This window comes from Ostrea edulis, chromosome 3 (assembly GCF_947568905.1).
Source record: "Ostrea edulis chromosome 3, xbOstEdul1.1, whole genome shotgun sequence".
Taxonomy (NCBI): Eukaryota; Metazoa; Mollusca; class Bivalvia; order Ostreida; family Ostreidae; genus Ostrea; species Ostrea edulis.
Window position 1 is genome coordinate 84,612,731 of NC_079166.1, and position 25,732 is coordinate 84,638,462.

Below are 25,732 nucleotides of genomic sequence, written 5' to 3' on the forward strand. Positions count from 1 at the left end.
CAAACATATGTATAAATCATAAAATACAATATTACTTTTACAGACTAATTGATATACAATTAATGATAGCAATATTTACATACTTCAAGGGAGATAACTTTGTCTTACACAAAGTGCTATACATGTAACATTAAATACACAATTGGATCTCCCAATATTTACTCTTGCCTATGGATAAAATCTTTACTGTACACTTATGCTTATCATAATATAAACATTACAGTTATTACTTTCATATAAAATATTCATTATGAGAAATATCTAAGTCAGTAACTCAAAATGCTCAAACATACCATTCTATGGGAATAGGCCAATATATACAATGATGAACTGCCAATGTGATTAATAAATCTCACCATATAAAGTTCAAACCTGCAAGTTAATCAAATAACTTACAACTAGCTGCTAATGCAACTATCATAAAAAATATGGCCATTAATAAATATACATCATAGTGAGACAATTGAACTACATGTATTTACACTTTATAGTTAAAATAAATGATTCTCTCTCACTGTATACTTTTACTCAGAATGAAGTGCATAGGAAAATTAATCTTAATGCAGAATTATAGGATTTACCATTTTAGATATATATTAGAAGTATATTAACATTAGTAATTAGTAACTTACCGATTGAGAGGAAAAGTCAGTCTCAGGTAGTACTATCAGGTCTATGTCAACTCAAAACTTATATACTGATCTATGAACTGGTCACTTCAAATGTCAGACAAAGAATGAACTGACACAAAGAACTTTTGGAGGGAACAAATCCCAAAACCAATAAAAACGCAAAACACAAAACTAAAACACCAATGAAATCAAAAGACTTATGGACAACTTGGCCAAGACATAATTAGGCACCTCAGGCACTCTATACCAAAGAACTCACTAAGTGTTATGCTTGACCGAATATTGAATTGCAGATCTATTAAAGGATTATATAATTCAATACACATAACATTGATGTTAAATTGAAATAAAATGAAATGATAGCAATGCATACATGCATATATGAATGCATTATATGCATATTAGATAAGAAATGACTCTGCCACATGAGCATCAGTTCTCTAACATATAGGCCTAGTTTGCTTGTGTACACTTAATATGCTACACATCGGCTACGTGTGACGTGTGTAGTATGTAAACAAAGAACATCAAACTATGTATATACTACCTCTTAAGTATTGACACAGTAAATGTTGTCTACTTTCATTGTTGACAACTTTGTCTTCAGGTATCCATACATCATTATTTCAATTACAAGAATTTACCTTGATTTTTCCGATTTCAAAGTTGTACAGCTGACATCTTCTGAACGTCGCGTCGTCTTTGCCATATGCCTAGTATGCGCATTTTAGACGCTGATTCCAACCATACGACAAACTTCACCGGGGTATTTCTCATCATAATGCCTTGTGATGTGTTGTCAAATCAGGGAAATTTGACTTATTTTAAGCCTAGAATAAAGGCAATATTCCGATGTATTTTTATATGATCCTAAAATAGAGTTTGTGTATATGTATCCAAATATGGATTGATCAAGGCGGAGCACCTGTCATGACGTATCAGCTCATTATGATCTCATTATCATACCGAGTTCATTCGTTACCTTAAGTGTCCTTCGTCCTTTTAATGATCGTTATATAACGACCATAGTATTTACAAAATGCTGACTTTAAATGAAACTCAAAACCCTTCTAACATGATTATATATAGATGACAGATTTCAATCTAAAGATGATGCAATACCTATCTACTTTTAATGTATAACCGTATGTTTTTGAAGAAATTGTTCTTGAAATTCATGACCACATATATCAAAGTAACAGAGTCCATTCCACGATACACAAACTACATAATACACTAGTAACCGAATTGATCAGCTATACAAACCAAGGTATCTTACATAACTTTACTGGTAATGTAGTGGAGTCTGTGTTCACAACTGTGTAACGCTCAGACAAAATACATTTCTCACCAAAGGAAGGGAAAGAATTAACACAACTCCACGATTAACTCATTCTTGATGTTTATTACATTATCGAGCACACTGATATCATGATTAATCCCTGCCCATCCCACTCTAAACAAAACAATTGTAGCAACAAACATACATTGGGTATAAAATTTGAAAGTTTAGATAATTTGTTCAAATATATAAATGCATGCATCATCTTAAAACTGTCTGATCATTAACATAAATCAATATCTTCACTCCCAGACATAATAAAATGTTCTGTCATATTAACGGACTAAAACAACATAATGTTGTAGATAACTTTGAAATGACAAATAATTACACATATAATTTTATTCCGGCAAATAAAAACATCTATCATCTAACAGTACATCTTTTTGCAGGTTTGGTGAAATGGCTTACAAGAAATTTTCACTAAAACACCGAAACTGGTGATGGATCCCTACCTATCATTAAATATTGTAATAAACATATTAATTATTAGACATTGTAAGTTTAAGCAGAGTTTGCACCAGAAATACCAACATTACATATCACATCAGTAACACTTTACACCTTCCAATCACACTCAACATTCACATCAACACCATTGACACTGTCCTCTGTTTACATAGTTCTTAGAAAACTTGTAACGCAATAAATTCAGTACATATTCATCAAGCACGGCAGATTGACCATTGACCCCTGTGATTAATTTTAAATCGACAACATTCATTTTTAAATTAATCTATGATCTTTAAACCTACTACTAAATCACTGGGAAAGCAAAGATAAAGACTCACTGGCCACAACTCTCTCTCGAGTCAGCTTGCTCACATAATTTTAGAATTAGTTATCAAAAAGCTGTCATGTACAGTCTACTCCGGAAATGAATTGTTCATCCCATCCACAGATTGATCACTATTCGTTATCTTCACCTTTTCATTCAAGGTTCAATATACCAAATGTCGGACTATATAAACAGCTTTACTGGGGATTTAACCTCAATATAACAGTTACACATAAGCGATTTCAATATAACAGATAGTTACGGAGAAGTGACTTCACTATAAACGGAGTAGACTGTATAATCAGTTATGTCAATTTGTTTCTGTTGGAGAGTATTCTTGCATATATCTAATGGGAGTGGGGGTGGGGGGGGGTGGGTGGGGGGGCTTTACTTCAGTCCTATCTAGGGATATTTCGTGGAACTTAAATCAATTTTAGATTAGATATAGATCCATGAGTACGTTTTAACAATTTATAAATCTGGCTGTAATGTAAATTGTACACCTGTACGTGTTGTAAATTGTATGCCATGTAAATTATATTTCTGTACGCAATGCAAATTGCATTTCTGTACGCAATGCAAATTATGTTTCTGTAGGCAATGTAAATTGTATTAATTGTATTTCTTTCTGTATGTAATGCAAATTGTGGTTCTTTATGTGATGTAGAACAAGTGTCATTGTCTATACACATATATATAAGTAAAACTAGATAGTGATACCTGTACAATATTATATGAAATGGTTCACAGCGTGCAATACACAAAAGTAATAGTTCTGAGGATGTTGATTGTATCTAGCACAATAGGAAACCGCTTGAAAATGTATGTAAATACAAAAGTTCAATGGAACAGTTTATTGGCGAAAATATTTGGCTGTTGCGTGATTTAACATAATACCGCTGTACTTAAAAAAGAAAACACAGATGCTTCTTAATTTTTATTACACTCTGAAAAACATTTGATTTATTGAAAAGGGTCTTAAATTTAACTAAATCAATCTGTCTTTTAGTTTGGAAGGAAGGTGAATTCTACAGAAGTTTAGGATTTGGGAATTAAATGGGATAAGAATCGCTGCACAATTTTGGAAATTACATTCACAAAAAATAATCTTTAATTACAGACTCCAAACACATGCCTTCGATAACTATTGGGAGCTTGGGTGAAATGGAACCTAACTCCATTTGAAAAAAAAAGAAGTTAAATAAGCACTGCTAAGATGTTTAATCCCTGTACTGCCCTACATTTCCATAGTTCTATAAATATCATTTTAATATCCTAAACATATTTTATATCCATATAGGGTTAAACATGGTCAACAGAAAGGACATCATCGCTATAGTTGAAAAGGGCGGATATATCTTCAATTTCATCAAATGTAGAAAAATTTAAACGGAAAACGAGGAATCAGAATTAAAACGAATTGTCCTACAAAGTATTGTAATATCACATTCATCAGAGGAAAAAAAAACTTTTCACAAATTGGTGTTAGAAAGATATTGCACTAGCACATGTACTTAGTTTAGTGAGATTCAAATTTTAGCGGGTTTGGTGGTGATGGAAAAGGGCTGATATAAGAAATCCTCTTATATTCATTATCATTTACAGAAGAAGTGTTAAATCATACTCAAATCAAACAGTGCATATTAAGCTCCAACTGAGCCAAATTTTAATTCCGCTAAAAAAAAGTACACATATAGTAATCATTTCGTTAAATTCTTCAAAACTACAAATAAGAAACTTTGTCACCACAAAAAAAATGGAAATTCGTTATGCACATATTGAGTAGAAAAAGGCAATACGACACTGTGCGATATTCATTTTTTTTTATAAATGATGGGAAATTTAATTCATGCAATGATATCATGCATATTGTATAGTCACAAAATTATTTTCAAATACTTTAAAAGATTCCCAAAAATACCTTCACATATAAAAAAGTTAGTTTGCAGATTTTGAAAGGGTAAACAATATTTCTTAACTAAAAAAAATGTATGCTACCATTTAATCAAAGATTGAAATCGTACCGTGTCATCAATAAATCATTCGAAACGTTATCAATTATGTAGAGACATTGCCAGGTTTGCATAATGTGCCATACATTTTGACCTAGGCATCGGGCTCATAGCCGTATCAGTGAGAGTTCTTTATTACATGTATGTCAATGCCTATGGTGACATACAATCTTGAGACAATTTGTTTAGCCATTTTACTGAAGATTTTTTCTATCTGATTTCAGTATACAAATAAAAGAATGTCAACTCTCCCAATGTAAGACCACATCCTTTGTACCAAACTTATGATATATGTATACCTATATATAATACAAACTATTTTCACTGACAGAGACAGAAAACAGTGGAAAATGTTGGTCAAAATATTACAACAGGTCAACCATGCTGGTCACACGGTATATGTCACTGCGTGTATCAAACGTCAGAATGACCAGAACTATGGTGGTTATTGGTCATTAACAGTTATTCAATGACATATATTGACTTCAGTTAATAGATACAGAGTTCATATTCACAAACCATTACAGCTATACATATATTGACATAAGTATCAGGAAGTGGTAGGGAGTCCCAAACCACATTTACATTCTATTTCAATCAAAATTTGTGTAAACATTGTTAAAGTGTCTTTGATACCTTTACTCAACATTTCCATGTAGTCGACATCTCCTTGATTACAAGATGGGACAATGCAAATCAGACGAATTATTGTTCATATTTAATTCCGGACAGCCGGCCTGATCAGTGTTACAACACAGACAGAAATATACATGTGTGTCAATCAAGCTATGCAACTGACACAAAAACAGAGCAAAAACCCTAATAAAAATCTCACAAAATTATATAACCATTCATAAAATATCAATAAAAACTTCACATCATAACAGTCAGATATAAAAGCGAGGATAAAAAAGCTTTAAAACCGATAGATATGATCAACATAAACTGAAGCAATCTAAAACACCCCATATCAGTTCTAAAAAAAAATCACTAAACAGTTTAATTTTCTGGGTGTAAAATATGGGATTGATGATTAAAAACTTTGTAAAACAAACTCTGAAATGCCCCTCCAATGTCAGTAAAATTATATGTTCCTTTGAACCCTGAATGTGTAAAGCTAAGACAAGTGCATTCAATACTAACTGACAGTCTGATAATACTGATTATCGCATTTGATATCATCATCTCCTTCATCATTGATATACTGAACACTGTTTTCTTATGATATGTCACTCACGTTCAACAAGATCCATTTATTCACATCATCCCGATCACAGAATCAAAATGCTTTCTCAATCACTTAAACATCACAGTAACATCACAGACAACAAACATCTTGGGAATAATGTGAAAGTAGTGAATGAAAAGTTTCAAACAACAATAGGGATACAAGGTGGAATATGAAATGCTCTAAACTTCCATATATATCTGTAAACACAGTCGTATAACACAATCCCATGGGCAGTAAACTGTGACAAGGCAGATAATGGGTCATGTGACTGTCATGTGACACATATCTCTCTGTGAGATGTCTCAACATGACCAGAAGCCTGTTATCACATATCCTCCTTTGAGTTACAATGTCTGACCATTGTATGTCACATCCTGTACAATGGAATTGTGGGAGACACACTTGAGTGAAAGGACTGACGAAACAACACCTGTCTGTTGGGCAGGATTTGTGTCTTCATCGGTGACCTCCTGGTCTGGTGACCCTTGACCTGTTACCTGTCTGATGACCTTTTTTCCAGGCCATGGTCTTTCCTGTGACTTTGTATCACCCGCCACAATCGGCACAAAACACCACCCCTGTAAAAGGCCAAAGGTCAAGTTACTTCAGAAACATCAAAGGACGAAGATCGAAATTAAAATTGTAGTCCATCAGAACAACAAAAACTGCCACATCAAATTATTTACGTATAAACTTCAATCTACATTACATCATCATAACATAAACAGTAAAATAATAACAGAAAAAAGACTATGTAATTCCTCATAACGTAAAACAGAAATACAGACTCTGTAAATCCTCATAACATAAAACAGTAATACAGATTCTGTAAGGCATCATTAACATCAAATAATACAGACTCTGTAAATCGTTATAACATAAAACAGAAATACAGACTCTGTAAATCCTCATAATGTAAAACAGAAATACAGACTCTTTAAATCCTCATAATGTAAAACAGAAATGCAGACCTGAGTCCTAGTCTTTGTAAGTCTTCATAGCGCACTATCTCCAGGAGATCATTCAACACAAACTGCTCCCGTGTTATCTGCAAGCAAAGGAGAGCACTACATCTTCAGTTTTCCTATACCTTCAACCGACATCACAGCATCTCAAGTTTTCTTACCCCTAGATCCCCGGTTACAACATCTCAGTTTTTCTACTCCTAAATCCCAGATCACAGCATCTCAGTTTTCCTACCCCTAAATCCCAGATCACAACATCTCAAGCTTTCCTACCCCTAGATCCCAGGTTACATCTCAGTTTTCCTACCCCTAAATCTCAGATCACAGCATCTGTTTTCCTACCCCTAAATCCCAGATCACAACATCTCAGTTTTCCTATTCATAAATCCCAGATCACAGCATCTCAGTTTTCCTACTCCTAAATCCCAGATCACAGCATCTCAGTTTTCCTACCCCTAAATCCCAGATCACAACATCTCAAGCTTTCCTACCCCTAGATCCCAGGTTAGATCTCAGTTTTCCTACCCCTAAATCTCAGATCACAACATTTCAGTTTTCCTACCCTTAAATCCCAGGTTACAACATCTCAGTTTTTCTATTCATAAATCCAAGGTTATAATGTCTCAATTTTCTTACCTACACTGTAAGTCACCACAAGTCTCAGTTCCCCTAAACCCCAGATGTCATACATGTATGCATAAAAATCCTAAGAATTTTCTTTAATATATGCTTAAATTCCTTAAGCACATTCTTATAAATTCATAAAAGGAAATCACTGAGTTTTCCTACCCCTAAACCTCAGGTTACTAAATCTCATTTCTTATCGCACAGCATTTTAAAATGTGGAGTTAGACGAGACAAAGAAATTTCAGAATAATCAGCTGATCTTCCCCTTGGTCACTCAATGGTCAATATGAAGGTACAGTGGGTCTTAGTCTTATCACAATCACTCACATCAAACTCTATCATAATCACCAAGACCTGCCTGTTTTAATTGTGTGTATTTATATGACCCTTAAAACAGGTTCACGGATGAAGGAATTAATACAACACAATACATCATAATTATCGTATCAATCAGATGACGTTATCAATCTGACAATTACCGTATCAATGACATGACGTTATTAATCTGACAATTACCGTATCAATGACATGACTTTATTAATGTGACAATTACCGTATCAATGTCATGACGCTATTAATGTGACAATTGCCGTATCAATGACATGACATTTACTGTGTTATTAATGTGACAATTACCGTATCAATGACATTACGTTATCAATGTGACAATTACCGTATCAATGACAAGAAGCTATCAATGTGACTATTACCGTATCAATCACATGACGCTATTAACGTGACAATAACCGTATCAATGACATGACGTTATTAATGTGACAATTACCGTATCAATGACAAGATGCTATTAATGTGACTATTACCGTATCAATGATGTCCTCGTCAAACTTCCTGTCACGTAGCCATATGACCAAGGCCTCATCAGGTGGCTCATGAATGGACGGAACTGAAATTGATAGAGATTGGTTTAGAAGCATGAAGCAGATGTTGATAAAAAAGAACTATCGACAGATTAAATCTCACCTCTGCCTCTGATACTGTTGGCAGTGACAGACGATACACTGTTTATTGACAGATTAAATCTCACCTCTGCTTCTGATACTGTCGGCAGTGACAGACAATACACTGTTTATTGACAGATTAAATCTCACCCCTGCCTCTGATACTGTTGGCAGTGACAGACGATACACTGTTTATTGACAGATTAAATCTCACCTCTGCTTCTGATACTGTTGGCAGTGACAGACGATACAATGTTTACCGACACATTAAATATCACCTCTGCCTCTGATACTGTTGGCGGTGACAGATGATACAGTTTATTGACAGATTAAATCTCACCTCTACCTCTGATACAGTTGGCAATGACAGACGATTCAATGTTTACTGACAGATTAAATCTCACCTCTGATACTGTTGGCAGTGACAGACGATACACTGTTTATTAACAGACTAAATCTCACCTCTGCTTCTGATACTGTTGACAATAACAGACGATACACTTTATTGACAGATTAAATCTCACCTCTGCCTCTGATACTGTTGGCAGTGACAGACGATACACTGTTTATTGAGGTCAGCGCTCTACAATGAAATCAGCATTAAATTATCCTTCTAGAAAAGTAATGTACAGTGATGTGACCACTCTAAATATAAGCAATGTGTTTATGAGTCAGGGTTGGAGACTTCAGTACTCGGTATAAATGTGTGAAATATAAATACTCTGTATGTAATGCCCAAGACATTGTTCGAGATTCAGGGTTAGGGTGATATACACGTAAATCATTAAATGCACAAAGTACAGGCATTTCACTGAAACATTTAAGTTTATTAATTATATATCATTTACTATGTAACAACAAGAATATCAATAAAACTGATGGATGCTTTCGGAACTTCATCTAACCAATGAACTACTTCATATGACAGACAACTCGCACAATGATCAATACCTGTTAATTTGACATATTCAATTGGTTGATTGATTGAATATTGTTTAACATCCCTCTCGAGAATATTTCACTCATGGAGACATCACCAATGCTGGTGAAGGGGTGCAAAATTTAGGCCTATCCTCGGCGCTTATGGCCTTTGAGCAGGGAGGGATCTTTATCGTGGCACACGTACGGGACCTCGGTTTTTGCGGTCTCGTCCAAAAGACCGCCCCATTTAGTCGACTCTTACGACAAGCAAGGGGTACTAAGGATCTATTCTAACCCGGATCTCCACGGAATTCAATTGGTTGAAATGAAGTGTTTTATATACAAGGTATATGTTGAGGGGTGTATAATTTTACAAAATAACTTTGTGTGACCTTTGTCTGAAAGCAACCTGCCTGTTTCAAGTTTTACTTATTTGTGTGATATATGACCAACACCTGTTCCACAACTGTTGAAATAAGGAAATTTTTCCTTATAAAAAGTACAGGTTCTGAATGACCTTGACCTTTCCAAAATGACTTTGGTCCATAAGTCCCTGTCCCCAAGGAATATGTGTGATTAATTTCTAATGAAATGTTTAGGAGATATGAGACAGCTCAGATGAACGGGGGGACAAACGCAACTGTGACTATAAAATTATGTTCCTCCGAACATTTCTCCTCCGAAAAAATTTCGGGGAGAATAAAAACAACTGTTATCAGTATATTGTCTCCCCTGAATCACAATCTTGATTACTTCAATATCCCCCTCTTTATGAAATGTGACTTTTAAGTTTGCATTACAAGTATCTCTTTCTGTTGCAAAAGAAATCATTACTGGCTGCACAAACACGTACATGTAGCATAAACTCCCATCCATCTAGGATTTAGTCAAGCATGGGAAACACACAATGAATTCTGTTAAGTCCTAACTTAAGTCTAACTTACTGCATATTTTCTAAGTGAGTTTTCTTTTCCTCGATGGTCTTGCGCAGAACATCACCATAAATTCTGTTAACATCCACCAGTTGTTGTAGCAACCTAAGAAATGCAAGATCTGGGTGAACAGTAGTCTCCTGTTTTCTATTGATTAGTACTAAAAGACAACATTCATAACAAATACAATTCAAACAATCTTTCTTATTTATTTTTGGGGGGGTGGGGGTGTTAACTTCTACGAGAGTAAATATTTTAAATAAAACTCTATACTATCCACATTATGTAATTGTATCCTTCAACACAGAGAGAAATGTTTCCACATTCTTCGACATTTTCACCTTGTAACTATGGTAACTTACTGCATGTTTTCGTCCTGTATACTCTCTAGTTGGTGCTGTAATTCATTGACAACAGAACTCCGGTACAGTGCTGCTGATTTACCCGAGTTTGCGGACGGAACTCCAGACGTTTCTACTTCCTCTTCCTTTCCTCCAGCAATATTAGCTCCAAGATCTACCAGAGTGATGAAATGAAACATACCATATTAGCTCAAAGATCTACCACAGTGATGAAATGAAACATACAATATTCACTCTATCATCTACCAGAGTGATAAAATGAAACGTATGTCAGTTAGCCTACATGTTTCTCTTGAACTCCTTTGTTACGAACACAATGAAATGTATAATTTTCCAACAGGTATATTCACTATCAATTCTATAGTTAATAATGATACATAAATAATGTATGTAGTTGAGGGTAATATTGAAAATGTTCACCCCAAGAAAACCATTGTCAATCGAGGCATACCCTAATCTTATTTAAACTCAGGTCCTGGATCGGGGTATAGTGTTTTATGATTTTATGTTCAGGTATACATGTTTCTCCAGTGTTTTAAGATTTTATGTTTCAGGCATACATGTTTTGTGTTTTATGTTTTTCTAGCATTTTATGACTTTATCATCATTTAATTTTACATGCTACACGCTTTTTCATTGGTTGAAAAATTATTGGAATATTGTATCCAACGAAAAAAAGATATAAATGGCAGGAACTACTTTCTATTGGAATGTTGGGGATTCCTCTGGATGCTTCATATTTATATATAGATTTGGGAATCCTGAAAAGAAGACCTTAACAGCTATATTGATCTATATCAATTTATTAAACAAAAAACAAACAAATATCAAAAATAAATAATAATTAACTATGCAAAATGAAATAAACATGGCTATTTGAGGACACCCCCCCCCCCTAAACAACATACGTCTGCTTCTGCAATTCCAGGCTGAGAGTTAAATGTATTCAACAGGGGATGACAATAGTCCAGGTTGCACCTTGCGACAATTTCCTTCATGTCACAAACCCAGATACCAGATACTCCGCACACTGCCTCAGAGATACTGTAATATCGTAGCCCGGGCTTAACGACTATGGTTTCGAACTCTGGCATAATATGTTTATGACAAAAACAAAAAATATGTATATGAGTGGACACCGAAACGAGGCTTCCATACGACATTACAACAGCTGTCACAGCCTTAGAAATTCACTGATAAAACTCCAAAAACCCTCTGTAACACTCACTTGTCCACCTGGAAGTCGTGACAACCCTCAAGAGAACCCTACCTAGCATCCCACGTCATGATTATATGTATGCACGTGTCCCACGCTTTCCGTTAGTACCGACATCGAACCCCGCACTGAATTTCAGTTCCACTCAACAAAATTCCTGCAATTTTCTCTCAACAGGTCTTATCTCTAACTTATCCTTTTAAGACTGGAATTCTTCAGTCCACAAGAAACCCGTTTGCTCAACAGTAAACAACAGTTAGGCCTACCGGATTTAGTTTTTTTTTTTAAAGTTGTGTATTCACAAATTACTACAGTGTACAACCATCTCGAAATGACATAGAATGTAGTCCAAGAATAATTCGTTAATTCAACTCCAAAGAAATAATGTTTTATCACATAAACTCAACGTTTTAAAATATTAAATGATAAGGAATGAATTTATAATTTTTTCGTTGGATGGAGGTATACCACGAGAGAAAAAAGACGGAAAACTTTTGCATCATAATAAATTCATTCCTTAATTCCAGTGTTAATTATGTGTTTTTCTTGTGTTTCATGAGTTTATAATCTGGTGTATGTTTGTCCGGTGTTTCATGAGTTTATAATCTGGTGTATGTTTGTATGGTGTTTCATGAGTTTATAATCTGGTGTATGTTTGTCCGGTGTTTCATGAGTTTATAATATGGTGTATGTTTGTCCGGTGTTTCATGAGTTTATAATCTGGTGTATGTTTGTATGGTGTTTCATGAGTTTATAATCTGGTATATGTTTGTATGGTGTTTCATGAGTTTATAATCTGGTATATATTTGTCCAGTGTTTCATGAGTTTATAATCTGGTATATTTTTGTACAGTGTTTCATGAGTTTATAATCTGGTATATGTGTTTGTCCAGTGTTTCATGAGTTTATAATCTGGTATATGTTTGTCCGGTGTTTCATGAGTTTATAATCTGGTATATTTTTGTACAGTGTTTCATGAGTTTATAATCTGGTGTATGTTTGTATGGTGTTTCATGAGTTTATAATCTGGTGTATGTTTGTCCGGTGTTTCATGAGTTTATAATCTGGTGTATGTTTGTATGGTGTTTCATGAGTTTATAATCTGGTATATGTTTGTCCAGTGTTTCATGAGTTTATAATCTGGTTTATGTGTTTGTCCGGTGTTTCATGAGTTTATAATCTGGTATATGTGTTTGTCCGGTGTTTCATGAGTTTATAATCTGGTATACGTGTTTGTCCGGTGTTTCATGAATTTATCTGGTATATGTTTGTCCGGTGTTTCATGAGTTTATAATCTGGTATATGTTTGTCTGGTGTTTCATCAGTCTATAATCTGGTTTATGTGTTTGTCCGGTGTTTCATGAGTTTATAATCTGGTATATGTTTGTCCGGTGTTTCATGAGTTTATAATCTGGTATATTTTTGTACAGTGTTTCATGAGTTTATAATCTGGTATATTTTTGTACAGTGTTTCATGAGTTTATAATCTGGTATATGTTTGTCCGGTGTTTCATGAGTCTATAATCTGGTTTATGTGTTTGTCCGGTGTTTCATGAGTTTATAATATGGTATACGTGTTTGTCCGGTGTTTCATGAATATATCTGGTATATGTTTGTCCGGTGTTTCATGAGTTTATAATCTGGTATATGTTTGTCTGGTGTTTCATGAGTCTATAATCTGGTTTATGTGTTTGTCCGGTGTTTCATGAGTTTATAATCTGGTATATGTTTGTCCGGTGTTTCATGAATTTATAATCTGGTATATTTTTGTACAGTGTTTCATGAGTTTATAATCTGGTATATTTTTGTACAGTGTTTCATGACTTTATAATCTGGTATATGTTTGTCCGGTGTTTCATGAGTCTATAATCTGGTTTATGTGTTTGTCCGGTGTTTCATGAGTTTAAAATCTGGTATATATTTGTCCAGTGTTTCATGAGTTTATAATCTGGTATATTTTTGTACAATGTTTCTAGAATTTATAATCTGGTGTATGTTTGTCCGGTATTTCATGAGTTTATAATCTGGTATATGTTTGTCCGGTGTTTCATGAGTTTATAATCTGGTGTATGTTTGTCCGGTGTTTCATGAGTTTATAATCTGGTATATTTTTGTACAGTGTTTCTAGAATTTATAATCTGGTGTATGTTTGTCCGGTGTTTCATGAGTTTATAATCTGGTGTATGTTTGTATGGTGTTTCATGAGTTTATAATCTGGTATATGTTTGTCCAGTGTTTCATGAGTTTATAATCTGGTTTATGTGTTTGTCCGGTGTTTCTTGAGTTTATAATCTGGTATATGTGTTTGTCCGGTGTTTCATGAGTTTATAATCTGGTATACGTGTTTGTCCGGTGTTTCATGAATTTATCTGGTATATGTTTGTCCGGTGTTTCATGAGTTTATAATCTGGTATATGTTTGTCTGGTGTTTCATGAGTCTATAATCTGGTTTATGTGTTTGTCCGGTGTTTCATGAGTTTATAATCTGGTATATGTTTGTCCGGTGTTTCATGAGTTTATAATCTGGTATATTTTTGTACAGTGTTTCATGAGTTTATAATCTGGTATATTTTTGTACAGTGTTTCATGAGTTTATAATCTGGTATATGTTTGTCCGGTGTTTCATCAGTCTATAATCTGGTTTATGTGTTTGTCCGGTGTTTCATGAGTTTATAATCTGGTATATGTGTTTGTCCGGTGTTTCATGAATTTATCTGGTATATGTTTGTCCGGTGTTTCATGAGTTTATAATCTGGTATATGTTTGTCTGGTGTTTCATGAGTCTATAATCTGGTTTATGTGTTTGTCCGGTGTTTCATGAGTTTATAATCTGGTATATGTTTGTCCGGTGTTTCATGAGTTTATAATCTGGTATATTTTTGTACAGTGTTTCATGAGTTTATAATCTGGTATATTTTTGTACAGTGTTTCATGAGTTTATAATCTGGTATATGTTTGTCCGGTGTTTCATGAGTCTATAATCTGGTTTATGTGTTTGTCCGGTGTTTCATGAGTTTAAAATTTGGTATATATTTGTCCAGTGTTTCATGAGTTTATAATCTGGTATATTTTTGTACAATGTTTCTAGAATTTATAATCTGGTGTATGTTTGTCCGATATTTCATGAGTTTATAATCTGGTATAAGTTTGTCCGGTGTTTCATGAGTTTATAATCTGGTGTATGTTTGTCCGGTGTTTCATGAGTTTATAATCTGGTATATTTTTGTACAGTGTTTCTAGAATTTATAATCTGGTGTATGTTTGTCCGGTGTTTCATGAGTTTATAATCTGGTGTATGTTTGTCCGGTGTTTCATGAGTTTATAATCTGGTATATGTGTTTGTACAGTGTTTCATGAGTCTATAATCTGGTTTATGTGTTTGTCCGGTGTTTCATGAGTCTATAATCTGGTTTATGTGTTTGTCCGGTGTTTCATGAGTTTATAATCTGGTATATGTTTGTCCGGTGTTTCATGAGTTTATAATCTGGTATATGTGTTTGCAGAGTGTTTCATGAGTCTATAATCTGGTTTATGTGTTTGTCCGGTGTTTCATGAGTTTATAATCTGGTATATGTTTGTTCAGTGTTTCATGAGTTTATAATCTGGTATATGTTTGTTCAGTGTTTCATGAGTTTATAATCTGGTATATGTGTTTGTTTGGTGTTTCATGAGTTTATAATCTGGTATATGTGTTTGTCCAGTGTTTCATGAGTTTATAATCTGGTATATGTGTTTGTCCAGTGTTTCATGAGTTTATAATCTGGTATATGTGTTTGTCCGGTGTTTCATGAGTTTATAATCTGGTATATGTTTGTATAGTGTTCGATATGCAACTTCTACAGTCATACAACATTCCAATAAACATTAACAGATATCCACAATGTGTGTCATTTTTTTTACATTATAACATTGCATGACTTATGACATCATATGCTTTTAGACTTAGATGACACTTAGGATGTCAGATGACCTGTGACATAGTACAAATACTTATTGCCTGCCCTTTTCAAAGCTTCAAGGGGAAGGCAACCCATAATAAATGATAGGACTAATTATATGATAAGATTTGTCATACTATTTTATTTATATACGGCCTAGATAAGTTTCAGTGCTAATTTGAAAACGTTGAAAATTGAAATTCCTGCTATCTATAGAGGCTGCCATGATGTGAAACTCTTTCATATTCAAAACCACAAAAATCAATAGTTTTGACGTCACACCATCTGTTCTGGTTTTGATGAGATTCTAAGATCATTAAAGATGTACATGTGGTAGGTTTTACAAATGAATAGGTTGATGCCTTCTTGTTAAGTAGTGAATTACACTAATGTGAAGGGGAGGTGTGAAAAAAGTTTTCTCGAAATTCCTGACTCAACCAAGTCATCTGTAAAGAAAAGACTATGTACAATTGTGGATCCATCATTTGTGTATAACGACGAGTTGAGGTTCGAGAAACTTGTATGAAGAATGTGTACTGTCTGTCTGGTCTGCGACTCAATAAAACGTCTTCGTTTTCATAATTTCTTCTTGCGAAAGAACGGGCTGAAATCTATATGCCTCTGTTCGTGATTTGTCATATTTATAGTGCTGCTGTGAAATAAACCGGAACTGATGGTGTAATGTCATGAATTAAACTTCCATGGTCGCTCTCTTAGCGGCGGGTAATTTAAAATATATGATAGATTTATATTGATTTAACTGTTTAGCAAAGATTTTTGTTGTTAAACACTGTCATTTACAATATCAGTAAGTAATACTTTATTCATAAAAAGTGCACCGCCATGGCACATGATACGCCCGTCACATATTGTTAACAGTATAGATTGTACCCATTAAAACATTTTTTTATATCACCTTAATTAAATGTCACAGTGACCTTAAAGTAGGATGCAACACACCTTCTACCTAAGATGCATTAGTTGACCAATTTTGGTGATTCTAGGTCTAATAGTTTTCAAGTTATGAGCTGGACAAGTTTTTGCCATATATGGCCATATCTTCTTAATGAAAAGTCACAGTGACCTGGTTTTAATGTGCGACACACCTTCTACCCAAGATGTATCTACAGACAAAGTTTGATGATTCTAGGCCTTGTAGTATTTAAGTTAAGGGTCGGACACGAAAAAGCTAACAGACGGATGGACCGACGGACATCTTCTTAATGAAAAGTCACAGTGACCTAGTTTTAATGTGCGACACACCTTCTACCCAAGATGTATCTACAGACAAAGCTTGATGATTCTAGGCCTTGTAGTATTTAAGTTACGGGTCGGACACGAAAAAGCTAACAGACGGACAGACAGACGGATGGACATGAACGCCATACCATAATACGTCCCGTCTTAAGATGGGCGTATAAAAAGAACAATGTGGTTAGGGTTGCCTTTCCCTTTAATCTTTTTGACATGTTACATATAATGACTTCTGACTTTAAAGATGTGTGACTGACCAGGAGATAAGATCATGATGGCTTCTGTCACCGCCCCCCGAAGTAAATTGTCCAGGGCAAACATCCAGTGAGGCTGAATGCTGTGACTCTTCAAATGCTTACTGACCTGAAATTCAAAGAATTAAAATTCAACTCACACAATCTCAATCTAAATGATCAAAATAAAATCCACAAATATTAAGCAATGATGCAATAAAAATATACGATAAAATATCCATAATGACCCACATTAAAATTACAATTCATTGAATGAAAAAGGTGAGGATAAGCTTGGATTCAGTAAAATGACTAACTTTCATAAAAGACAAGTAATTTACAAGTTCTTCTCACAACACTAGAAGGATTGATTATGTAATATTTCCTACAAAAAAATGAGAAGATTGATAATGTCTCTGATAACAAAATTGTAATCTAGAGGTTCTTCCTACAACAATGTGACAATTCACATGTGACAATTCACACAATGTGACTATTCACATATTGTGACAATTCACACAATGTGATGACAATTCACACAATGTGACAATTCACACAATGTGATGACAATTCACACAACATGATGACAATTCACACAACGTGACGATTTACACAATGTGATGACAATTCACACAATGTGACAATTCACACAATGTGATGACAATTCACACAATGTGATGACAATTCACACAATGTGACAATTCACACAACGTGACAATTCACACAATGTGATGACAATTCACACAACATGATGACAATTCACACAATGTGATGACAATTCACACAATGTGACAATTCACACAATGTGATGACAATTCACACAACATGATGACAATGAGCACACTTACAGCTTCGTGGAATACATAAAGAGCTAGTTGTATTTCCATCATCGCTGCTGCATCAAAATCCATGGCTTGACGGAGTTGTTCTGAAAATATAGTCACAACACCCTTAATGACACATCATAAAAAACAATCAGATATACAGTCACAACCCCCTTAATGACACATCATATAAAACATCAAATATACAGTCACAACCCCCTTAATGACACCTCACAGAAAATCAAATATACAGTCACAACCCCTTTATATACAGTCACAGCCCCTTTAATGACACCTCACAGAAAACAATCAAATATACAGTCACAACCCCCTTAATGACACATCAAATAAAACATCAAATATACAGTCACAACCCCCTTAATGACACATCATATAAAACATCAAATATACAGTCACAATCCCCTTAATGACACCTCACAGAAAATCAAATATACAGTCACAACCCCTTTAATGACATCTCACAGAAAACAATCGAATATACAGTCACAACCCCCTTAATGACACATCATATAAAACATCAAATATACAGTCACAACCCCCTTAATGTCACATCATATAAAACATCAAATTTAAAGTCACAACCCCCTTAATGACACATCATATAAAACATCAAATATACAGTCACAACCCCCTTAATGACACATCACAGAAAACAATCGAGTAAATAAGGATGACAGAATGTGTCCATGTTAGGATATAGGTACACAGATAACTCATTTATTAGAAGTTTGCATAAGATATAAAACCTCTAAGTGTAGTAAACTTGGTGGAATGATCTGCTGTGACCTTGACCTTTGACCATATGACCCCCAAAAAACTATTGGTACTTTTCTTTAATGGTCAACTACCTTTCAAATTGTACACAATAAGAAAGCTTTTTGTTGAAAAATGTTCAAGGTATCGAGTCACAACGGCAGATATGAAGAACAAACAAATGTGCAGATGCCCATAATAAATATGTATCTCAAAATTCTTATTCTAATGATATCACATCACAACGAAAGTGATCAAGAACAAACAGGCAAAACGTTCATAATTAATTTGTATCTCAAAATTCTTGATATTCTAATGAACAACTACATTTTTGTAGAATATGAAAACTATATGAGGACACTAAATTTTAAGGTATTGTGTCACAATAAAAATATATGAAACTTAGATTGAAGCCCTGTTGTACCTTGACCCTTGACCTCTGAACTCCTTATTCAGTTACATGACAAGATGTCTATAGGATATACTTTGATCATAAAATTTAACATGATATAAGAACATATGGCCATCAATAAACATTACTTATATAAGTTATTACAACTAAAACAGCTTTAAAATAATTCCACCCTCCTGTGATGTCATCAAGGCAAAATCAATGATTTATTTAGAGTTATGCATGATAGGAACATAAATTTTGTTGAAGTCTTATCTGATAGGTACTGTAAAAAATATTGTTAAAAATAAACTATTTCAAAAGTCTAAGTTATAGATGAATAATCAATATGTTTTAAAATATTGAATCCAAGGGCAATAACTCTGTTTTTATTAATTGCTCTATAAAGTCTATTATGAGATATATTTCCTTTATTTTTTACAGACATTTTGTATATTTTTGTGAAGATACAGTTTCATGAAATTGTTATGAATGCTATTATATCGTCATAACCAATTTGTATGAAATTTTTATAACACTGTTCAAGGAAAATTGCGATTTTCTGATGGTGATATATGATTCTGTTTATGTGCATTTCGCATCTTAAAAAGTGTGATGACCTATGTATTTTATTTGATAATTGGTTAGTTTTAACTCTAATGAATGGAATTAAATACACTTTTTAAACTTGTATCAGATAAAACTGTGAGTATGGATTTACCTTAAACATTCCAAAGAATTCATAAAACAACCAAAAAAAAAAAAAAAAAAAAAAAAAAAAACCAACACCAAACACTAAAATGCATGCAGATTAATGAGGATAATTATAGGGAATTGTTTTTATAGACAAATGTAGCAATGCGTCTCTCTCATTTACAAGACTATATATATCTACCTAGTGTTTCCTTGATGCAGTGCTTACAGTTCGGGTCTGAAATATAGTTCTTTAAACAGACGAGCAACCATCTCAAGTGTTCCTGAAAGAAAAAAATGCTCATATTAGCAAGCAGAGAAATATCATATGGACATGCTGTTTATCTCACAAATACAATGGAATCCAGTTAATACAAAGCTGTTTATCTCATAAATACAGTGGAATCCAGTTAATATAACGCTATTTATCTCACAAATACAGTGGAATCCAATTAATATAATGCTGTTTATCTCACAAATACAGTGGAATCCAATTAATATAATGCTGTTTATCTCACAAATACAGTGCAATCCAGTTAATATAATGTTGTTTATCTAACAAATACAGTGAACTCCAGTTAATACAATGTTGTTTATCTCACAAATACAGTACAGTGGAATCCACTTAATATAATGCTGTTTATTTCACATATACAGTGAAATTCAGTGAATATAATGCTGTTTATCTCACAAATACAATGGAATTCAGTGAATACAATAATGTTTAGCTTACAAATACATAGGAATCCAGTTAATAAAATACTATTTACTGTAGAATCATTGAAATTCGTGGGGCCAATTTTCATGGATTGCTGAATTTTTACGGGTTCGTGGGGATTTATATATTTGTAAAAAGATAACTCTGGGATGTATAGTTGTCTTTATTCGTTGAGGATGTAAATTCGTGGGTGAGGGGTACCCAATAATTCCACGAAAGTTGAGCCACCACGAATTCTAATGATTCCACGGTATCTCACAAATACATAGGAATCCGGGAAATACAATGTCTTATTTTGAGTTATCTGAAGTGTATGCCAAGTAAAATGCATTGTAACAATTCAACATGTTGAGGTTCAAGGTCAAAGTCACCTACTCTCAAAAACAATACTTTTAGTTGTATCTAAACTTTTAATAAACAGTCCTACACATTAGCCCTCAGATCAAGGAATCTGAATGCAAAGGAAGCATCAGACTCGAATTATCAAATTACAATCATTTATCAACATTTTCTTCAGACAGAAACAGGAGATATTAATCTTCTTAATTTCAATTTAAGAAACTAAAAATTAAAGAGTCATCCTTTTACAACAAAACCAAAAAAAAAAAAAAAACCAAAAAAACAACAAAAAAACCTACTCACCACCGAGAGTTTGGGATTGGAGATTGTAGCATCCTTATGCAGGAAATTCAGCCATGTATCACAGATCTAAAAAGGTGAAGGTCATGTTAAAGATCTATCAAATGAAATGAAATATGTAAAAGGTGAAGGTCATGTTACAGATCTATTGAATGAAATATGTAAAAGGTGAAGGTCATGTTACAGATCTATTGAATGAAATATGTAAAAGGTGAAGGTCATGTAACATATCTATTGAACGAAATGTGTAAAAGGTGAAGTTCATGTTACAGAATTATTGAATGAAATGTGTAAAAGGTGAAGGTCATGTTACATATCTATCGCATGAAAGATCTAAAAGGATGAGATTCAAATCATACCAAACAGTGCATAAAGACTCAATTTGTAGCACACAGTGAATGAATATTCTGTTTGTAGCACACAGTGAATGAATATTCTATTTGTAGCACAGTGAATGAATATTCTATTTGTAGCACAGAATGAATGAATATTCTATTTGTAGCACACAGTGAATGAATATTCTATTTGTAGCACACAGTGAATGAATATTCTATTTGTAGCACAGAATGAATGAATATTCTATTTCTAGCACACAGTGAATGAATATTCTATTTGTAGCACACAGTGAATGAATATTCTATTTGTAGCACACAGTAAATGAATATTCTGTTTGTAGCACACAGTAAGTAAATATTTTATTTGTAGCACATGGCAAATAAATATTCTATTTGTACCATGCAGTGAATGAAAATTTTATTTGTAGCACACAATGAATGATTATTCTATTTGTAGCACACAGTAAATGAATATTCTATTTGTAGCACATGGCGAATGAGTATTCTATTTGTAGCACACAGTGAATGAATATTCTATTTGTTGCACACAGTGAATGAATATTCTATTTGTAGCACACAGTGAATGAAAATTCTATTTGTAGCACACAGTGAATGAATATTCTATTTGTAGCACACAGTGTATGAATACTATTTTTCAACAGGACTGACATTTCCTGTACAAATGTAACAGAGATTGTGTTGCCTTAGTTGAGAATCAGACCCGGGACATTGGACACAACAATTCAGCACTCAACCAATCAAGATAAAGGGTTAACCCAGACCCAGCTAGTAGCCAATGCTAGTACGAAAGTCAGGTATCTAAAGGGTTAACCCAGCTAGTAGCCAACGCTAGTACGAAAGTCAGGGTATCTAAAGGGTTAACCCAGCTAGTAGCCAACGTTAGTACGAAGGTCAGGTATCTAAAGGGTTAACCCAGCTAGTAGCCAACGTTAGTACGAAGGTCATGTATCTAAAGGGTTAAGGAGGTATGCTACACCAGAGAAATTTGATGTGGATGAAAAGTGGAGGATATGTATAACAATATTTTGAAGTTGAAAATTTTCAAATTTACTTAATTTTGTCAAAAAATGCAGTTTTAGTAGAAAGTAATTTGGAAAAAAATTAAAACCCCTGCTGGACTCGAACCTGCGACCTACAGTTCAGCAGTCGGTATTCAAACCTACTGAGCTAGTCGGCTAGGTATTGAAATTGAAAAGGAAAAGTAAAATATTGCTGATATCGATTTTTTCATCCATGTTTTTACAGGAAGTCAGCCATTATGACGATGTAGAGTACTACCTTAACCCAGCTAGTAGCCAACACTAGTACGAAAGTCAGGGTATCTAAAGGGTTAACCCCGACCCAGCTAGTAGCCAACACTAGTACGAAGGTCAAGTATCTAAAAGGTTAACCCAGACCCAGCTAGTAGCCAATGCTAGTATGAAGGTCAGGTATCTAAAGGGTTAACCCAGCTAGTAGCCAATGCTAGTACAAAGGTAAGGTATCTAAAGGGATAACCCATGCAGTTAGTAGCCAATACTAGTACAAGGTCAGTTATCTAAAGGGTTAACCCAGCTAGCAGCCAATGCTAGTGCAAAGGTCGGGTAGCTAAAGTGTTAACCCAGACCCAGCTACTAGTCAACGCTAGTACGAAGATTGGATATACAAGACTACCACATGTTACAATGTTATAATTCCCTGTCGTCATGCTACACACATCACCTCAGAGTTATCTAATCAAAACGTTGTACTCTGTTCTATGAAGACATACCTGTTCCATGTCGTGTGTTCTATGAAGACATACCTGTTCCATGTCGTGTGTTCTATGAAGACATACCTGTTCCATGTCCTATGAAGACATACCTGTTCCATGTCGTGTGTTCTATCAAGATATACCTGTTCAATGTCATGTGTCCTATGAAGACATACCTGTTCCATGTCCTTTGTTAAGATGTGGACCAGTGTGATCCGTCGCTCCGAATCCTTCCTCAGGAGATAAAATCCGCCATGTCCTGAAGAATCATGGGAGTTGTGATCCATCTCCCCGATGTCTGGTGATAAATTCATCATGCTGGAGCATCCAGACAGCCCCGAGCTCCCGGCGTCCGAACTGAAACAAAAACAAACACACGGATGTGTCGTCAGATTTTCAGTTTGTTGGACTCTATAAGTTCTGAAATTCAATACCCCTGATTAAGAGATAGATCGCAGTGCTAATCAGAACACCAAAGCGGCAAGCCCAAGAACTCAGTCAATACCTGAAATAACTAAAATGTGCCTAAAGTGTAGAATTGGCATGAAATACAACAAATTAAATATGCAGCATACAGACATAGAGATAGAAACACTGAAATCATTCATTCTGGTTGCACATAACTGCCTGAAACACACATTCTCAGTTTCAAGTATTACAAAAGATATAAAAAAAAATATAATCATCATAGATGGAAGATCTCTCCACATAGTGAAGGTCGAACAAAGACCGAACTACATAAGGCAAGGCTATTCAAATGTTTGGAGGTCACTGAAAGGCTGAAGGTCAAATACAGGTTATCAAAATGGCAAAGGTTATGAAATTGACATCCAATGCGATATAGTACGTATTAAGTAAATGCAGTACCTCTCACACTGAATAAGATTCAACAACTTTCCATTTACATGTATGTCTAATCAAATATATAGTAAAATATAATTTCATGGTCAATGATTACGCTGTTGATTACACACTATGATGGCAGATATCAATCGTTGGCCTGCTGTCTGGTATATCTGTTAGATTAATAAACATTCTAAATTTTAATTTCCAATTTTTAATGATCAATAACAGTATCAGGCCTTAACAATGAACTATGCCCTTTTCTCTTCATTCATGCAGTTTACAACTTTGTACAATTCAATTTGGCCATAACAACATATAACTCATAACAACATTACACACATGCATTAGACAATCTGAAGCATGTTATAATGATCAGTCAAAATTACACTAATTTTAAAAAATAATAATTAACTACTGTAGGTATATTGTGTTAAAGAGAAAAAAGAACTTGAATATTAACAAGAAATTGAAATAAAATACAAAGAAAGTTAGAATGCAAAAATGATAGTTAATATCCACCATTCATCAAATATTGACCAACATAAACTCCATGGAGACCAAACATAACTTCCAAGTCAATGTGAATATTCATACATAACCTGTTTAGTTTTATGTGAATATTCATATAGCACTGTTTTGTTTTATGTAAATATTCATACAGCAGCTGATTTGTTTTATGTGAATATTCACAAATTACTGTTTTGTTTTATGTGAATATTCATACAGTAACTGTTTTGTTTTATGTGAATGTAACAGTAACTGTTTTGTTTTATGTGAATGTCCATACAGCAGCTGATTTGTTTTATGTAAATATTCACAAATTACTGTTTTGTTTTATGTGAATATTCATACAGCAGTTGTTTTGTTTTATGTGAATGTAACAGTAACTGTTTTGTTTTATGTGAATGTCCATACAGCAGCTGAATTGTTTTATGTGAATATTCACAAATTACTGTTTTGTTTTATGTGAATATTCATACAGTAACTGTTTTGTTTTATGTGAATGTAACAGTAACTGTTTTGTTTTATGTGAATATTCATACAGCAGCTGTTTTGTTTTATGTGAATGTAACAGTAACTGTTTTGTTTTATGTGAATATTCATACAGTAACTGTTTTGTTTTATGTGAATATTCATACAGCAGTTGTTTTGTTTTATGTGAATGTAACAGTAACTGTTTTGTTTTATGTGAATATTCATACAGTAACTGTTTTGTTTTATGTGAATATCCATACAGCAGCTGTTTTGTTTTATGTGAATATTCATACAGTAACTGTTTTGTTTTATGTGAATATTCATACAGCAGCTGTTTTGTTTTATGTGAATATTCATACAGTAACTGTTTTGTTTTATGTGA

The 25,732-nt window shown here is 33.9% G+C and overlaps 2 protein-coding genes across 2 annotated transcripts in view; one reads left to right on the plus strand and one right to left on the minus strand.

The window, feature by feature from the left end:
• LOC125673012 (uncharacterized) overlaps positions 1 to 25,732 on the plus strand; it is a 1,263,960-nt gene that overhangs the window by 840,733 nt on the left and 397,495 nt on the right. The window lies entirely within an intron of this gene.
• Positions 4,385 to 23,840, minus strand: LOC130052946 (mitogen-activated protein kinase kinase kinase 15-like). Its single transcript, XM_056159236.1, has 11 exons — positions 23,706 to 23,840; positions 21,445 to 21,510; positions 20,287 to 20,368; positions 18,251 to 18,330; positions 17,427 to 17,532; positions 10,762 to 10,915; positions 10,412 to 10,504; positions 9,071 to 9,129; positions 8,409 to 8,491; positions 6,967 to 7,043; positions 4,385 to 6,573 (listed from the first exon to the last, which is right to left on the minus strand). Exons 1-11 carry the CDS (start codon positions 23,814 to 23,816, stop codon positions 6,489 to 6,491), a joined length of 996 nt encoding a protein of 331 aa, XP_056015211.1. The 5' UTR covers positions 23,817 to 23,840; the 3' UTR covers positions 4,385 to 6,488.